This window comes from Carcharhinus amblyrhynchos, chromosome 17, assembly GCF_965287045.1.
Source record: "Carcharhinus amblyrhynchos chromosome 17, sCarAmb.v2.hapA, whole genome shotgun sequence".
Taxonomy (NCBI): domain Eukaryota; kingdom Metazoa; phylum Chordata; class Chondrichthyes; order Carcharhiniformes; family Carcharhinidae; genus Carcharhinus; species Carcharhinus amblyrhynchos.
The window spans coordinates 34,859,770-34,875,068 of NC_137340.1; the positions used below are offsets into that span (position 1 = coordinate 34,859,770).

The 15,299-nt window shown below is 42.4% G+C and overlaps 1 protein-coding gene across 2 annotated transcripts in view; it reads right to left on the bottom strand.

The window, feature by feature from the left end:
• Positions 1 to 5,289: 5,289 nt before the first annotated feature.
• Positions 5,290 to 15,299, bottom strand: part of nrap (nebulin-related anchoring protein) — a 106,312-nt gene continuing 96,302 nt past the window's right edge. For both annotated transcript variants that reach the window (XM_080205798.1, XM_080205797.1), the window contains 3 exons: positions 14,606 to 14,917; positions 11,302 to 11,454; positions 5,290 to 8,191 (listed from right to left, as the gene is read on the bottom strand). In XM_080205798.1, the coding sequence (XP_080061924.1) occupies positions 8,084 to 8,191; positions 11,302 to 11,454; positions 14,606 to 14,917 (573 nt within the window). In that variant the 3' untranslated portion in view covers positions 5,290 to 8,083. The remainder of the gene's footprint in view (positions 8,192 to 11,301; positions 11,455 to 14,605; positions 14,918 to 15,299) is intronic.

The following is a 15,299-nucleotide window of genomic DNA, read 5'->3' on the forward strand; positions in this document are numbered from 1 at the left end:
GGAAGGCTTATGGGATGTTAGCCTTTATAGGAAGGGGCATAGAGTATAAAAGCTGCCGTCTAATGCTTCAGTTATACAGAACGTTGGTTAGACCGCATTTGGAGTACTGCGTCCAGTTCTGGTCACCTTACTACTGGAAGGACGTGGAGTCTCTGGAAAGGGTGCAGAGGAGGTTTACCAGGATGTTGCCTGGCATGGAGGGGCTGGGTTACGAGGAAAGGTTGAAGAAACTGGGACTTTTCTCCTTGGAAAGACGGAGATTGAGAGGGGACATGATAGAAGTATATAAGATACTGAAGGGAATAGATAGAGTTAATAGTGAGAGACTGCTCCCTAGACTGGGTACGAACACGAGAGGTCATCATTTAAGGGTGAGGGGGGGGAGGTATAATTTGGAGGTGAGAAGAAGGTTCTTTACGCAGAGAGTTGTGGGGGTCTGGAATGCGCTACCGAGTAGGGTGGTAGAGGCAGGAACGTTGGACTTGTTTAAGGTTCAGTTAGATAGGCATATGAGTGAAACGAGAATGGAGGGATATGGTAGGGGCTATTAAATAGGGTTAAACCTTGGGAGACACCGGAAGGGCAGGCTGTATGATTAATATTTTTTGTCTTTATTCCACAGGTGGAGGTCCACCTCGTGTCAAGCAAGGGGCATGCACACGGCGGGTCGTGCGTGGGCTGCTCTTGGAAGTCCAGGAGTGGCCTAGTACTTCATGTCGGTGTGTGTGCTTGATCCTGGACTGGTAGACGGGCGCCGCAACAGCTCAGCGACTAGCACTGCTAGCTGTGCAGATACATGGATTTGGGCCTGTGTCTGTGGGAGTTTGCACATTCTCCCTGTGGTTGCGTGGGTTTCCTCCGGGCGCTCCGGTTTCCTCCCACACCCCAAAGATGTGCTCTTAGGCTAATCGGTTTTTACCAAATTGACACTATTTCTTCCCTGAATCTGACTGAGTAGGGTCCCATTCGTAGACATGCAGGGTAGAATAGGTGTAGGGTGATGCGGCGGCGCGGGCTCGTTGGGCCGAAGGGCCTGTTTCCCGTGCTGGGTTGTTCTTTGTTCTTTGTTCTTTGTTCTTAAATTAATGAGCTGCTTTTGCAAATCGGTGTCAATAAAATGCACGGTTTGGTCTGAAACCTCTTCAAAAGGTTTCAGGTTAATACCGTTTTCATCCATGTGTGATTATTACCACTTGTCCATTTATTATCAGCAGTATATTCATTCCGGCAAATACAATTGACTCTGGTCATCGTTTCTGGTACTAATGTTTTGATCATTTATTCTGGACAACCACATTGCTTTTAAACCCTTTCATGTAATGTTTCTGTTGCATTGCTTCCCTGAGAATCAGATGTGACAAGTCAGCCCTGCACAAAAGAGGTTATTAATGTTTAACTGGGTGTCAAAGGATGATATGAATGAAGGTTGAGATACTGACTGTATGTATTGCTTTGTTAGATACTTCAAGACTTCAACTACTGAGACTAAATTGTTTTTCAACAGTGTCACGAGAAGTTCTTCTGTTTTCTCGGCAGTGAATTCAGAGGGCACCCCAGACTGTCGCTTACAATTACTATGCTCAAAAACAACCCAAATTAATGGCAGCCGTTATTATTAAATTGTTAAACAAAGCTTTCAGTTTGTCAGGATTGTAACAATCTCCCATCTACTCTCCTGGGCCAGTTATTTTACTGGAATAATTATAAATGAATTAGAACTGCAGTCATTTATCGATTATTGCCTTTTAGCAGTGGACGAGAACAGAATGTTCCACCATAACTACTAATGCTTGGATTAAACCTCCCAGATGCATCTGACCTTCCGAGGTGAGGTATAATGTGAACAGTAATTGTGTTCTGCCTGGGTTCTTTTCATAGGGAAAAAGCAAAAACACAAAGCCAACATTATAAATATTTACTTGCATGGTGGTCTTCATGGAAAATCTTCACGAGGCAACTCTAAGGAAGCAGATAGTGGTGGTGGTGTCATTTTCCAGCTGTTACCCAGAAAGAGTCAATGAGTTAGGCTTTAAGGGCAGGATTCTCCAATCTCGTCTGCGGTAGGACCCATTGCCAGTGGAAATGGAAAATTTGGCACTCCAGCCAAAACTCCATTCACTAGTGGCACTGGAAAATTCCAGCCACAAGTGAGGTTGGGAGATTTCGACCCATGAATGGGCTTCTGGAAGAGCATGTAAACTGGTAAACTTGCCCGCCAAATGACAACCTACTGTTACCAATCTGTTTCCAGTGGTTACATACTTCCTCATATCATCAGAACTGGATTGCTGATGGGTCAAAGAAGTTGAAAGGTTCCTGCATAACGTCTCCTCCACTCAAAGTAAATTTATGCGCAGCACACCAATCGTGATCATCTTCGCTTTGAAGTTGCTTGCATAATTATTGCACCAAAAGGTGCGGGAAATATTAAATGCCAGTGCTGCCTTTAATGAAGATCAAACAAACTGTCATAATTGTAGAAATTATTAATCAAGCATTACGGGAACAGTGTTCAAGCTTCCATTTGGAGGGCAGAAACTCAGTTTCTTTCTTGCCCTGCGCTGTCAGTTCACTCTGTGCATAGTTCCGCATGCTTTTAAGTCATAGCCTGCAAACTTAGTCTCCCTCCTGTTTATAGACTGCTGAGAGTCCTGAGCTTCACACAGTGCCTACAGTAGTTGCTCAAATGCTTAGATATTAAAGGATCTTACTGTTTAAATCTGGTCAATGACACTTCTAAAACAGTTTTATGTGTTTCATCCTGTTTGGAAGCAATCCACACCTGTCTGGGGTGATTCTTATTATCTCTTTGCCTGTTTCATGGATTGTCAACATCATGCAAGATTAAATATCATCTGCTTGTGGATTAAGTCTACTGTGTCAGTTTCTTTTATGTTTCAATTTTTAGTACTCATGCAGTCAGGCGGGCTGCAATAATGAAGGCTGTTTGCCTAGGCATAGATCTTTAAAATAGTCTATCAGATACTAACTGCTCTATATCCTGGTCTGTCTATCACTTTTACTGCTGCCCTTTCACATGTGATGACTTGTGCTTTGCCATTCACTTCCTATCTTGCCACCTTTTACTGGGTCAGTGGGGCGTGCATCAAATAAGACCTGCAGTCAGAATCTATTGTATTTCATCCCATCTCTTGAACCCTCTTTCTGTGTTCCACATGCTACAAGGGAAATTATGTCTCATTTCCAGACAACATTTTGATACACAATAGAAACAGAAAATACTGGGAATACAGAGCAGCTTAATATTTTATTTCCAGGCAGCATTTGCGGATGGAAAAAAAGAGTTAACATTTTAGACCAGTGAAGACCCATTCGTCAGATGCATTCCTCTTCTATTCTCTTCCCACACTTATTGAAGGATAAACCTTTGGACATTATCCTGCTACCCCAGCTACTTTAGGTTCATATCCCTGATTTGTTAAATTGCAATTAGATGCATTAAAAGGGAGGATTTGATGAAAGGTCGTGACAGATTTTTGTTTGGTTCCATAACACATAATTCCTAGCTAGTAATTCCCAGAATAGGTCGCTAGTCTGTCACTAAAGGTGTAAAGCTTAAGGTGCATTACAAGTCTCTCTCACTCTCACTACCAACCATGTTTGGAAGGATTTCAGGTTGATGCACACATGTTTGATCATATTATGAGTGCACCTTCGTCAGCCATCAAGTCCTGGGGTGGGACTCAAATCAGGAGCTTCTATTTCAGAGGTGCATGGTTCTGCATTTTCCTCAACCTACACCAGGATTAACCCATCAACCCCACTCTGGTGGAAACCCAAACCAGTTTGGTAGGACAGAACACAGTACTTGTATGGAAACTGTTGTGTGTACTGCCCATCTCTTTAAGACAGTTCGGCGGAATTGGGTCACCTGTCTTAAGGGACAAATAGGACTGAGGATGAGTGCTCACCCCACAGGGTGAAGTCCTGTCTCAGGCAGCCATAAATACAGGAGCACGACTCCAGGGCAGCCTTGTTTCTCTTATCAATAAATACTTTTGTTCCTAATGAAGTCTAAAACCTTTTGATGATACTATAGAGCACTACAAAAATAACAGAAACCCTCTCAGAGAAGCTACATGAGGTGACTTTTTAAATCAGATTCCTTTCTGTACCAAAGACTCAGCTTAACAGTTAAACTTTAGGAACTAATTGCATTTGGAGAATGTGGTCAAATCGGCAAAGCTTGTATCATAGCTGTCCAATAAGATTGATTTGGATTTTAAGTGTAATCCTCGTTCCTCTTATGTTTTCATCCATTTGACAACTGTAAGTTTATCATGTTTTCTTCATGTACGTAGATGTTCTGTCCCAGGGGCTCTGCAGTGGGATCCTCTGTCCCATAATACCATCAGAAAGCGAATCTTTGAAATGTCGACATAATGTAAACCAGTAAGGGTCATGGACGAGTTATGATGCAACAGCTTGACAGAAAGTTTAACTGCAAACAATTGCCATGAGAATTAGACGGGTCGATTGTTAGCTATCCTGCTTGAGTTCAGCATTTCGAACATAAGGTCCCCTGGAACCTTTGTATTGCCCTGTGTTTTGTCTCATTTTATCACAGTGAAACTTTCCTATTAGACGATCTGTAAGAATTATTTGTACTGCTTTGTTGTATAACTGTCTGTGTTACTTTCAAGTGAAGCAGTGTCCCAGTTTTTCAATCTGTATTGTGAATCAGGTAGGCTTTGCTTTTTGCTTCAATAACAGATGTATCATCTCTGTTGAGTGGTCTCAAACCATTCTTTGTTGTGGGTTCCACCTTTATCAAATGCGTCATAATTCAGATTATGGCCCTGGGTTCCACTGGCCCCTCTGCTGTTACAGATTGTCTAATAGGCAGTAAATCATTCCATTCTTTGTACCTGCGATCTTTCAAAGAGTTATCCTTGTTCCTCTCGCTTACATTTTTCTGATAGTGCTACATATTTCTTCCTTTACAAGCTTAGAGTGGCACGGTGGCACAGTGGTTAGCACAGTTGCCTCACTGCACCAGGGACCCAGGTTCAATTCTGGCCTTGGGTGACTGTGCACACTCCGCACAGACATTCTCCCTATGTCTGCATGAGTTTGTTCCAGGTGCTCCAGTTTCCTCCCACAGTCCAAAGATGTGCAGGTTAGGTTGATTGGCCATGCTAAATTGTCCTTTAGTGTCTCAAGCATTTGCTCGTTGCACCAGCAAGCCAGTTATTATAATACAAATGACTTATTTTAAAAATAAAATCTGATGCAAATGAGAAGATGGCAATTCATTCTGAGCACCAAGTTAGAATCATTTTTATTTTTAATTATCTGTGGAAAATATGCACATCTCTCTATATTCAACTTCTTACAAACATAGGTTAGACAACCAGTTCTTGAAAACAATTATGCAAATTTCATGAACTCTGACCCCCCCCCCCCAGCACTTCGCCAACCCTCAGGCTGGTGAAGCTAATACACTTTGTCAGAACATGGACTTGAAGCTAAAATGTATGGCAGCAGTTGGCCATTTTATCAATCCCTGGGATTTGGAGCAGTTGCGTGAGGCAAGTGTGGGATGGTAAGGTAGACAAGACATCAGAGTGGGACGATGAGGTGACACCGGGATTTCACCTGCAAAATGTTGATGGGGATAAATGTGGAGAGGAGACAAGTCTATCCGTCTCAGTTAGAGAGGTAAAAGAGGTAAATAATCAGATGGAGAATTATCCTGAGCCACATCTCCCCTGTGGCTGTTAGGGAAGTAGGTTTCTAACTCATTCGCTGGAGCTCAAAGCTGGCAGAGGAGCTTCAGGATAAAACATAATTTGAGAGAGGGAAAAAGAAAGGGAAAGTAGGAGCACATGATAGTGTACTTAGCTTAAAGATTTATCAAGAGAGGTTTTCAACTGTTGGTTACTTGTTTCACTTCTGAAAACTGGGTGACGAATAAAGGTGAAATTTGATAATGATGTTATTATGGAATCTTAGACATTTTCTTGGCACGGGAAGAGGCCATTCAGACCATCATGGCTATACTATTCTGCTTCCTGGCTATAATCTGTAGCCCTGTAGGTTCAAGCTAATATCCAAGCACTTTTTAAATGTTCTGAATGTTTGTGCCTGAAAAGGTGATAGAGGTGGTGACTTCCAGATACCCAACGTCCCCTGCATGAGAAAGAATTGCCCTTTGGATCTCCAGTAATTCTCCCACTATGAATCTTAAATCCATAGCTTATGGTTATGGATTCTTCAACAAAGGGGAATAGGATCTTCCTTTCCAATCTGTCAAGATGCCTCAAGTGTATAATTGAAGTTATACACTTCAATTAGCTGTCCTTTCAGCCTCCTCTGTTCCATCAACAACAACCCTAGCCCACCAAATCATTCCTTGCAAGTAAAATCCTCTCATATAGACAAGATCTACATAAATCTCCTTTGTACCTTCCTGAATACAGGCAACATCTGCATAAATCTCCTCTGTACCCTCCTGAGTACAATCGTATCTTTCCCATTGTGGGGTGAACAGAATTGCTCACAGTACTGCAGCTGTGGCCTGTGGTGTTCTATACAATTGCAGCATATCCTCACAGCTCTTACCTTTATTAGCTCAGGCACAGAACATCAATATCCTGTATGCCCTTCTTGACCACCTCATCTACCTGTCCAGTCACCTTCACGGATTTGTGGATATGCATTCTAAGGTTTCCAGCCTATTCCTCTACACTTCTCATTTATTCCACATTTCTTTTCCTCAAAAGCCTTCTCCAAATGAATTGCTTCCCAATCCTCCAGATTGAACGCCATTTGCCACTTGCATCTGTTTGACCAGTCCATTGATACCTTCCTGCATTCTACAGCTTTCTTCTTCATTATCAACCACAATGCCAATCTTCTGTTTCATCTGCAAACTTCTTAATCATGCCCCCAACATCCAAGTCCAAATTAAGTATATACTTGTTTTTCCCCATTCTCCTGCTTCAACTATTGGATTTCTGTCCCAAATATGTGAAATATGCAAATATGGCCTCCCCTGCCTGTTGTAGGACCCTGTTTGCAATAGGTAGAATATGGGGCATGCACAATGTTTTCTTGTCCCATTCTTCAGGCACTGAAATTAATTGGTAAGGGATTAATCGGTGAGCTTTAAAGAGATAGCTAAAGCCCTTTGCAAAGGAGAACAGGTTTTTGTTCTTGACATGGTAGCACAATGGTTAGTACTGCTGCCTCACAGCCAGGGTCCCAGGTTCGATTCCCGGCTTGAGTCACTGTCTGTGTGGAATCTGCACGTTGTCCCCATGTCTGCATGGGTTTCCTCCAAAAGACATGCTGGTGTGGTGCATTGGCCATACTAAGTTCTCCCTCAGTGTGCTCGAACAGGTGGCAACTAGGGGATTTTCACAGTAACTTTATTGCAGTGTTAATGTAAGCCTACTTGTGACATGAATAAGTAAACTTTAAAACTTTAAAGAAGGCTCTCCAAGGTCACAAAAATCTTCCAGCCTGTTGCTGGCCCTACACCTCTCGTCTCCTGCCCCAACCTCATCCAAATGGACATAACCATCAGTTGGTTGTCCACTTCAGAACACTGCCAAGCAGAACCAGAATGCCAATTTAGCACCCAAAAATACTAATCAGGTCCGAACATGAAAATGGCTTGGGGTGCCTAACAGTTTTGTTGATGCAGTTCTGATATCACGATCATTTGGCACCCAAGTAGAAAATTACTCCCACCTCCACTCCACATCATTTTTGGGGATGTTTGCTGAATAGGTTCTTGCCCCATGCAAAAGCGAGCCAATTTAATACTATACACCACCATATATAATACAGTAATGTAATTTCCATAGCCAAAGACACAATTTCCAATGTATATGTTCTCACTTAGACAAAGAAATTACAAGTTAAACTGCATAATACATAGGGATGAACAGAAAACGAACAAGGGGAGTATCTTGCAGTACAGAAGGTGCATTAATTATGTATGCAGTTTTTAACTAAAAAATAGAACAAAATGTAAAGTAGCTTATATATAATCTTGGGGAAAAAAGTGTGTTGTTTAACAACTAGGACAGTAATTAGCAGCGTTAGCATTTCATTATTTAGTGAGCTTCATCTTGCGCTTTTTCACTTGAAGCATCTCAGTCGCATCTGGCATCACATCTGTCCACTGAGATTCTTCTGTACTTCTGTCTGCCTGAGCTCGCTGATAATAAAGAGGGGAGCATGAGCTTTTAGCTTCATACATAATAATTGTGTTAATACTTTGCAGTCAGAATCATATTCTATAAGATATCAATCACTCTCCCGTGCAGCCATCAAGAAAGTACGAAGGATAGCTTCAAGCACTAAAACTTCAGAAATCGAGGATGCTTTAACTTGTCCTTCACGGTAATTTGATGAGACCCCTTCACATTGTTCTGAATACACAGACCTACAAATGATTTCCTGTATCTGAGGGACAATTATTTAACTTGATGCTGCCCTGGGGAGGTTCATCCATCAGAGATCATATTGGAAACCTTGGGTGCACGTTGTTTTCTGACCAGTCATTTGAAAGGTCTGACGGGGATATGCGCCGTGCACTGAATTTTTCAATATGAATTTGAAGCAGGTAGGCTACCCTGCAGGAGGTCGAGTCTAGAAAATGCTCCCTAAAGTTCCCAGCTTTATATTTCATTACATCAATTAGTAGATTCCTACAGAATGGATCCAGGTCAGGAGGACTCCAAATGCATAATTGCAGTTTAACCTGAAGGTGGCATTTTTTGAGACATACAGCTGATAGCCTATGTATAATATTCTTACTGTCCCTGATGCTTAAAAGAATATGGATGTCATATCAAAGCATTATTGTCTGGTGAACTCATCATTTTTCATACCAGTATTACTAAGAAAACACATTGCTTAAAAATAGAAGACAATATACTATCTGATTCACTTACACACCATCAATTTGTTACATGCCTATATTGCTTCAATGCTTATTGATACAGAGATTGCAATTTAAATTGCCTCAAAGCCCACGAGCTTCTATTTGCTGAAGCACCAGGTGAAGAGAGGTTATCAGAATTATTCTGCGTTCTAATGTTGATGAAAATTTGAACAAATCTATCATTGGGAATAATTAAGGTCAGGAATTTGCCCAGAGTTGCTCCTGATCCACTTCACAGGCCATTAATGTTTAAAGAAAAATTTGAACACCCAGTATTTCCTGAAAGAATGAAGCCACAAGCTTTTACAGTTAATGCAAATGAATATTACTATTTAAGACTCAAGTAAAGCAAACAGTCCTAAATAAACACTGCTTTAGGTATTACTTATACTTTAGATTGACAGGCACAATAAAACAACAGATTCTTCAGACTGAAAAAGAAACAACTCCGCCTTCCCTTATCCATTATGGGCAGGGTTTTCCAGCCCTTCCTGCCGGCCGGGATCTTTCAGTCCCGTCGAAGGTGTCCAACCCTGTCCCCTTCTCCCACCCACCCACCACAGCAGGTGGTTTCTAATGGTAGGATGGACAAGCCACACAAAATGCCAAAGGCATCGACAGGACAGGAAGACCCTGCCAGCGGCCAATAGTGAACAGTCTCAGCAAAACACACCACGGGCAAAGGGCAGAAAATCCCGCCCTACGAATCCTGAACCTGGGCGTCTTTGGCTAATAAATTGGATCTTGAAGATCATTCACTTCCTTAGGGTTAACTCCAAACTTTTCCGCATCTGCCTTGCATGGCCTGGGACATTTCAGCTCAAGCCTGAGTTCACTTGCAAATCTCACGCAGTGACTTTGACAGAAAATTATAAACACCCTGGGTTTCTAATAGCTCTCTCTTCCTAGTCCACAGCTGCTCCACAAATCTTAGCAAACTCCTTTCCTGTGCCTTCAGGGTTTACACTTACCAACTTGGGTACTTTCAGCTCCAAATCTTAAAGATCTTTTGCTTCAAAAACCAAATTTTGGGACTCAATAATTTGTGGGTCAAATTTTAAGGATGCAAAGTGAACGGTGTGCAACACATTACCATCAACTCTTAGAAGCCTGCGGTCATTTAACACTGATTTGAGCTTTGATTGTCAGAGGGTGGGATTTCTGATAAGATTGACTAACAGCTCTCAAAGCCAACGAGGCACAGTGCTGCAGTGGCAGAAATTGGTAGTGCATGGCTCTGCCCGGAACTGAGTCCCAGCTCCATTGGAAAGCTAAGTCCTAGGAGTCTTGGGCGTGGAGTAGTAGACGATGTGCTGGACGTTGGGGGGTGGGGGGCAATTGTAGTCTCAGGGGATAGGCCAGAAGGAATGGGATCCAGGAACTCCAAGGTCCTACAGGAGAGGGTACCCCAAATCTGAAGGGGACTTCAATGTGGGTGGGATGGGGAAGGGCCCTCCATCTGGAGTTCTGTCTCCCATCCTACCCGCACACGTTCTTGCCAGTCTAAAAATTGAGGCTGGACAGCAAAAGGCCCTTAGGTGCCACATGAGGGCTTTAATAGGTGAAAGGGCAGGTTTCCCGTTGGAGGCCTTGCCCACCCAACAGTGAAATTGTGTCTGTGTTTGGGCAGGAGGGATCCAGGGATCCACTCAATTTGACACTCCCTACTGTCCACTTCAGAACCCCACATGGAAGGGGAGGGGGCTGCTGTAAAATTCTGCCCCATAATTAACACACTTCCTTCCAGATTTGCTGCTCCCCCCCACTTTCCCCGCCAAGAAACATCCCTGTTTACAGAAGTGTTTTTCGCTTCTTTGATCCTGGGAACTACACAACTCCATTAAACCTCTGTTGACAACAATAGATGCCCAAGAAATGCAGGAAAAAAAAACACCCATTATTTACAGTGTTTTCACACTTCCACCTCAATTGAGATGTAGAGATCATAGAATCATACAGTGCAGAAGCAAGCCATTTGGCATAAAAATTGATTATTTTTTGAATGTTAATTATCTCAGGGGTGGTTTCCAATTTCTCAAATCCACTTATCTCACATTTTACACTTTAATTCCCAAAATAGAAAGTTACACCTCTCAAATACATGACTATGAGATTAGACATTGGCACTAATACATGCCTAGCAGAGTTATCAGAGTACAGTAAGGCCAACACCAAGGAAATTCCTGGTTAATGTCATGATGGGACAGTAGTTGTGGTGATGCTATTAAATTTGCAGATTGAGGGTCAGAATTGTAATTATATTTGCATACTCGGTGGTCAACAATTACTTACGAACTTATAACATGCAACATTCTCCCATGTTGGGTTTAGTCCACGATCACATTGTAAAGTATATTACCGATACTGGTGAAAGTACATACCATCAGTTGTTCATACTGAATGGCTGCTTCCTGGGGGTCCAGCCCTTGTGCATACGCCATATCAGCTGCTCGCTTAACCATTTCTACTTTATGATAACCTGGGGGTGTCCAGCCAATGCCTCGAATCCAGTTCAGGTCAGATTTGTATGCAATCTGAGGAAAAGCAGATGGCGAATGAACAGGTATTGAAGATCCAACTGCATTCCCGTAACAAAAAAAAATCAACTGGCTGAAATTTTCCGGCCGTTCCCGCCAGCGGGATCTTCCAATCCCACAGACGGCAAATCCCAGCCGTGGAGAGTGCAAACAATAGGAAATCCCATTGAGAGCAGGACTGAAGACCCCACCACCACAAAATACGGCGCGGGGGGTGGCAGTGGAAAATCCCACCCATTAAACAGATGAAATCAAAATGAAATGATGTCCATGGTAACATAAGCCTAGAAACCATTCAAATCTCACCAAAAATAAATACCCTGAAACTACTTGCACTAGTAGCAAAGAAATATTTAACATATTTATATGGCATTCCTCTGACTGTATTTTAAATGATATACAAGCCTTTTTGTTTTCTGCGGGTTAATGACCGCAACAAAACAATTAGAGAAATGTGTTTTGCAGAGCGATGATTTCAGTAAACACTCAGTGTAGCACCAATATTCCTGAAAGCCACATTTATTGCACTTTCCTCAAAACCTAAAACTAACAAAAGCACAAAACAGCATCAGGAAAATGAACTCTGACACTAACTATGTGTTGTTTTATCTGTGGAATGATATACTGGCATTGGAGGCAGTCCAGAGAAGGTTCATTAGGTTGATCCCGGGTATAAAGGGATCTTCTCATGAGCAGAGAGCGAGTAGGTTGGTCCTGTACTCATCAGAGTTTGGAAGAATGAGAGGCAACCTTATTGAGATATACATGATTGTCAGGGGATTTGACAGGGTAGATATTGAGAGGTTGTTTCCTTTTGTGGGAGAGTCTAGGATCAGAGGGCATAATCTCAGAGTAAGACATCGCTCATTTTAGATGAGGAATTACCTCTCTAAGGGTAGTGGAATTCTTTACTGCAGATGGATGTAGAGGCTGGATCATTAAGTGTGTTCAAGGCTAAGACAGACAAATTTTTAATCAGTAAGGGAATCAAGGGTTATGGGGATAAGATGGGAAATTGGAGTTGAGGATTATTATACCAGAACAATCATGATCTCATTGAATGGTGCAGCAGACTGGATGGGCTGAATGGCCTACTTCTGCTCCTACATCTTATGTGTGTGCTGATACTGCTTTACACGAGATTAAATATGAATACTCAGCTATAATTATTCCTCAGTCGATCAATCCGATGTACATTTAGAATCTACAGAAATACAGAATCCTACAGAATCTGGAGGTGCACACCTCCAGAGAGGGGGCAGCATACAGAGAAGGATGTCCCACATGGCCTCAAAGGGGTTTTCCCACCAATTCACTGCCTCTGTGAATGTTAATTTTGAGTTACCATTCTGAGGCCTCCTCCGTGTTGAGGCATCCTCTGACCCACTGATCTGTCACATCAGCCCCTGGGATAGTGGCACAGTGATTAGCACTGCTGCCTCACAGCACCAGGGACCCGAGTTCAATTCTGGCCTCAGGTGACTGTTGTTTTGGAGTTTGCTTATTCTTCCCGTGTCTGCATGGATTTCCTCCATGTGCTCCGGTTTCATCTCACAGTCCAAAGATGTGTGGGTTAGGTTGAATGGCCATGTTAAATTGACACTTAGTGTCAGGGAATTAGCAGGGTAAAAAAATGGGTTACAAAGATAGGGCCTGGGTGGGATTGTGGTCGATGCAAGCTCGATGGGTCAAATGGCCTCCTTCTGCGCTGTGCTATTCGTCCACGGGGCTACTGAGACTTCAGAGCTGCCAGCTCTCTGATTGGACCAGCCGTATTGGGAGCCCAACCACCATTCTTATTTGGATGGCAAGCCTCGAAGCAACCAATTAGGAGGCCTCCTCAAGAAGGTAGCCCCACCTGTCTGGCATCTGGTGAATGCAGATTTGGGACCCTCATTCAGTGCTGACATCAGGGTCTGAAGGCCTGCAGTAAAATTCAACCCTTAATATTTCAATTAGAAAATACTGGTGACGCAGATGTATCTAAAAGAGAGAGATCCTAGCTGGGAAATGTGATTGAAGTAGAAGGATAAAGGAAATTGCAAACTCAGTATGAAATATTAAAAGATAGACCTATGTCCTTACTTATGTAAGTTGAGATTTTCCAAGTATTAACTCCTTAAAATTACTGGGTTGTTATTGGCAAAACAAGAATCACTCAGAAGTATCCAGATCCATGCCAGAAACGCATTGTGGAGAGAAAGATGGGAAGGACAAAAAGTTTTTGGATCCATATTCCTTCTCGAATTGTATCGCACTTCCCCATGGAATCTCTCCATTGTTCCAGCCTCCCACCTCTCCAAACCAAGGATTTAAATAGCATTCTGCTCCAAGCCAGAACAGAAATTCTACTCAAATATCAAATGTTGTTGTAAAGTCTCAGCTTACCAACTGAGGAAACTCTTTTGTTTTTTATACCAAATTTGCAAAATGATTTCTTCATCTCCCAAAATCGTATTTTCCAGTTAAGTTTGGATTAGTGTGCACCACTGAGAATTCCCTGAAAAAGGAAGCGGGGATACAAGCCTGATACCAGGGCTCCTCCGCAAGTACTGCCCTACATACGAGGGCAGCCGCTTTTGGCTGATCACAATGGCTGAAGTTTTCCAGCTCCCGCCCCCTCCTTCCCTCACCCACGGCGGGACAGGTGAGCCATTTAACGGCCGTTCACATTGGCAGAACCAGAAGATGCAGTTGCCAAGAGAGGCTGGAAAATTCCAGCCAATCTTTCTATCTCTCATTGTGGATAGGTGCCTTGACTGACTTTTTCCAAATGGCCCAGCTTGGTTTCAGAGCATGCCTAGGGGAGAAACATCCCTCTAGCTGCCTTGTGCAATGATGTGACAAATGTATTCTAAAAGAATATGACTGCAATATCACCACATGCATTTTTGAGAACCACAGTTCATCTCTGGTGTGTATTCTAACCTTGGTAACATTCACAGTGCCTGCTAAAATTCAAATACATGATGGGGTGAATGGGATCAAAGGTTGTAGGGAGAAAGCAGGATTAGGCCATTGAGTTGGATGATCAGCCAATGATCATAATAAATGGCAGAGCAGGCTCAAAGGGCCAAATGGCCTTTTCCTGCTCCTATCTTCTATGTTTCTATGTTCAGTAAAATCAAGATGGTGCCTTAGAACTCACATCACTTTGTAGTTTGTAAGCTTGTCTGGCATGCTTCACATTTAGCTGCTCCGGGTCACATGTCCAATGGTGTTGTTGCTGCCTGTAGTTAATGTTACTGGCTTGCTCCTGGCTCCTTTTGGCTTGCAGAAAACCAGGTTGCTCCATGTGCAGTTTGTACTTGGATTTACCCTCTTCAAATTCCTTCTTGTATTCCTTGGCACTCTGGAGTCGGCTGGCAGCCAGGAAGTGCTTCATCCGCGTATCATCGTCAACACTGCGGACACCAATTTGCTGACCCTTCTCCCTGACAAATGCCTGCTTGTATTTGTACTGTGAGAACAGAGGAAATGTTTAACTTGAGCATATTTACAAACAACTAACATTATCAAAACCTTGCATACGATTTGTATCATTGATGAATGATTCATCATCAATTTACAAATCACAAAATTGGATTTTCATAAACATCTATATAAATTGTGTATGATAGTGATTGGCCTGCTTATAATGTGCAAATATAAATAGCTTCTGACATTTTCTTGTGTAGTTATTGATAGAAAGGAAATTCCCAGGATCTAACTTATTCAGTGACATTAATACAATGTACTGGACTGTAAAATCAAAGTAATTTTTATTAGTTCTGTATATAGTCTTAAAAATAACAATCTTCATTATGAATAGATATGGAAGAGATTGTTTGAGGTCTAATTAA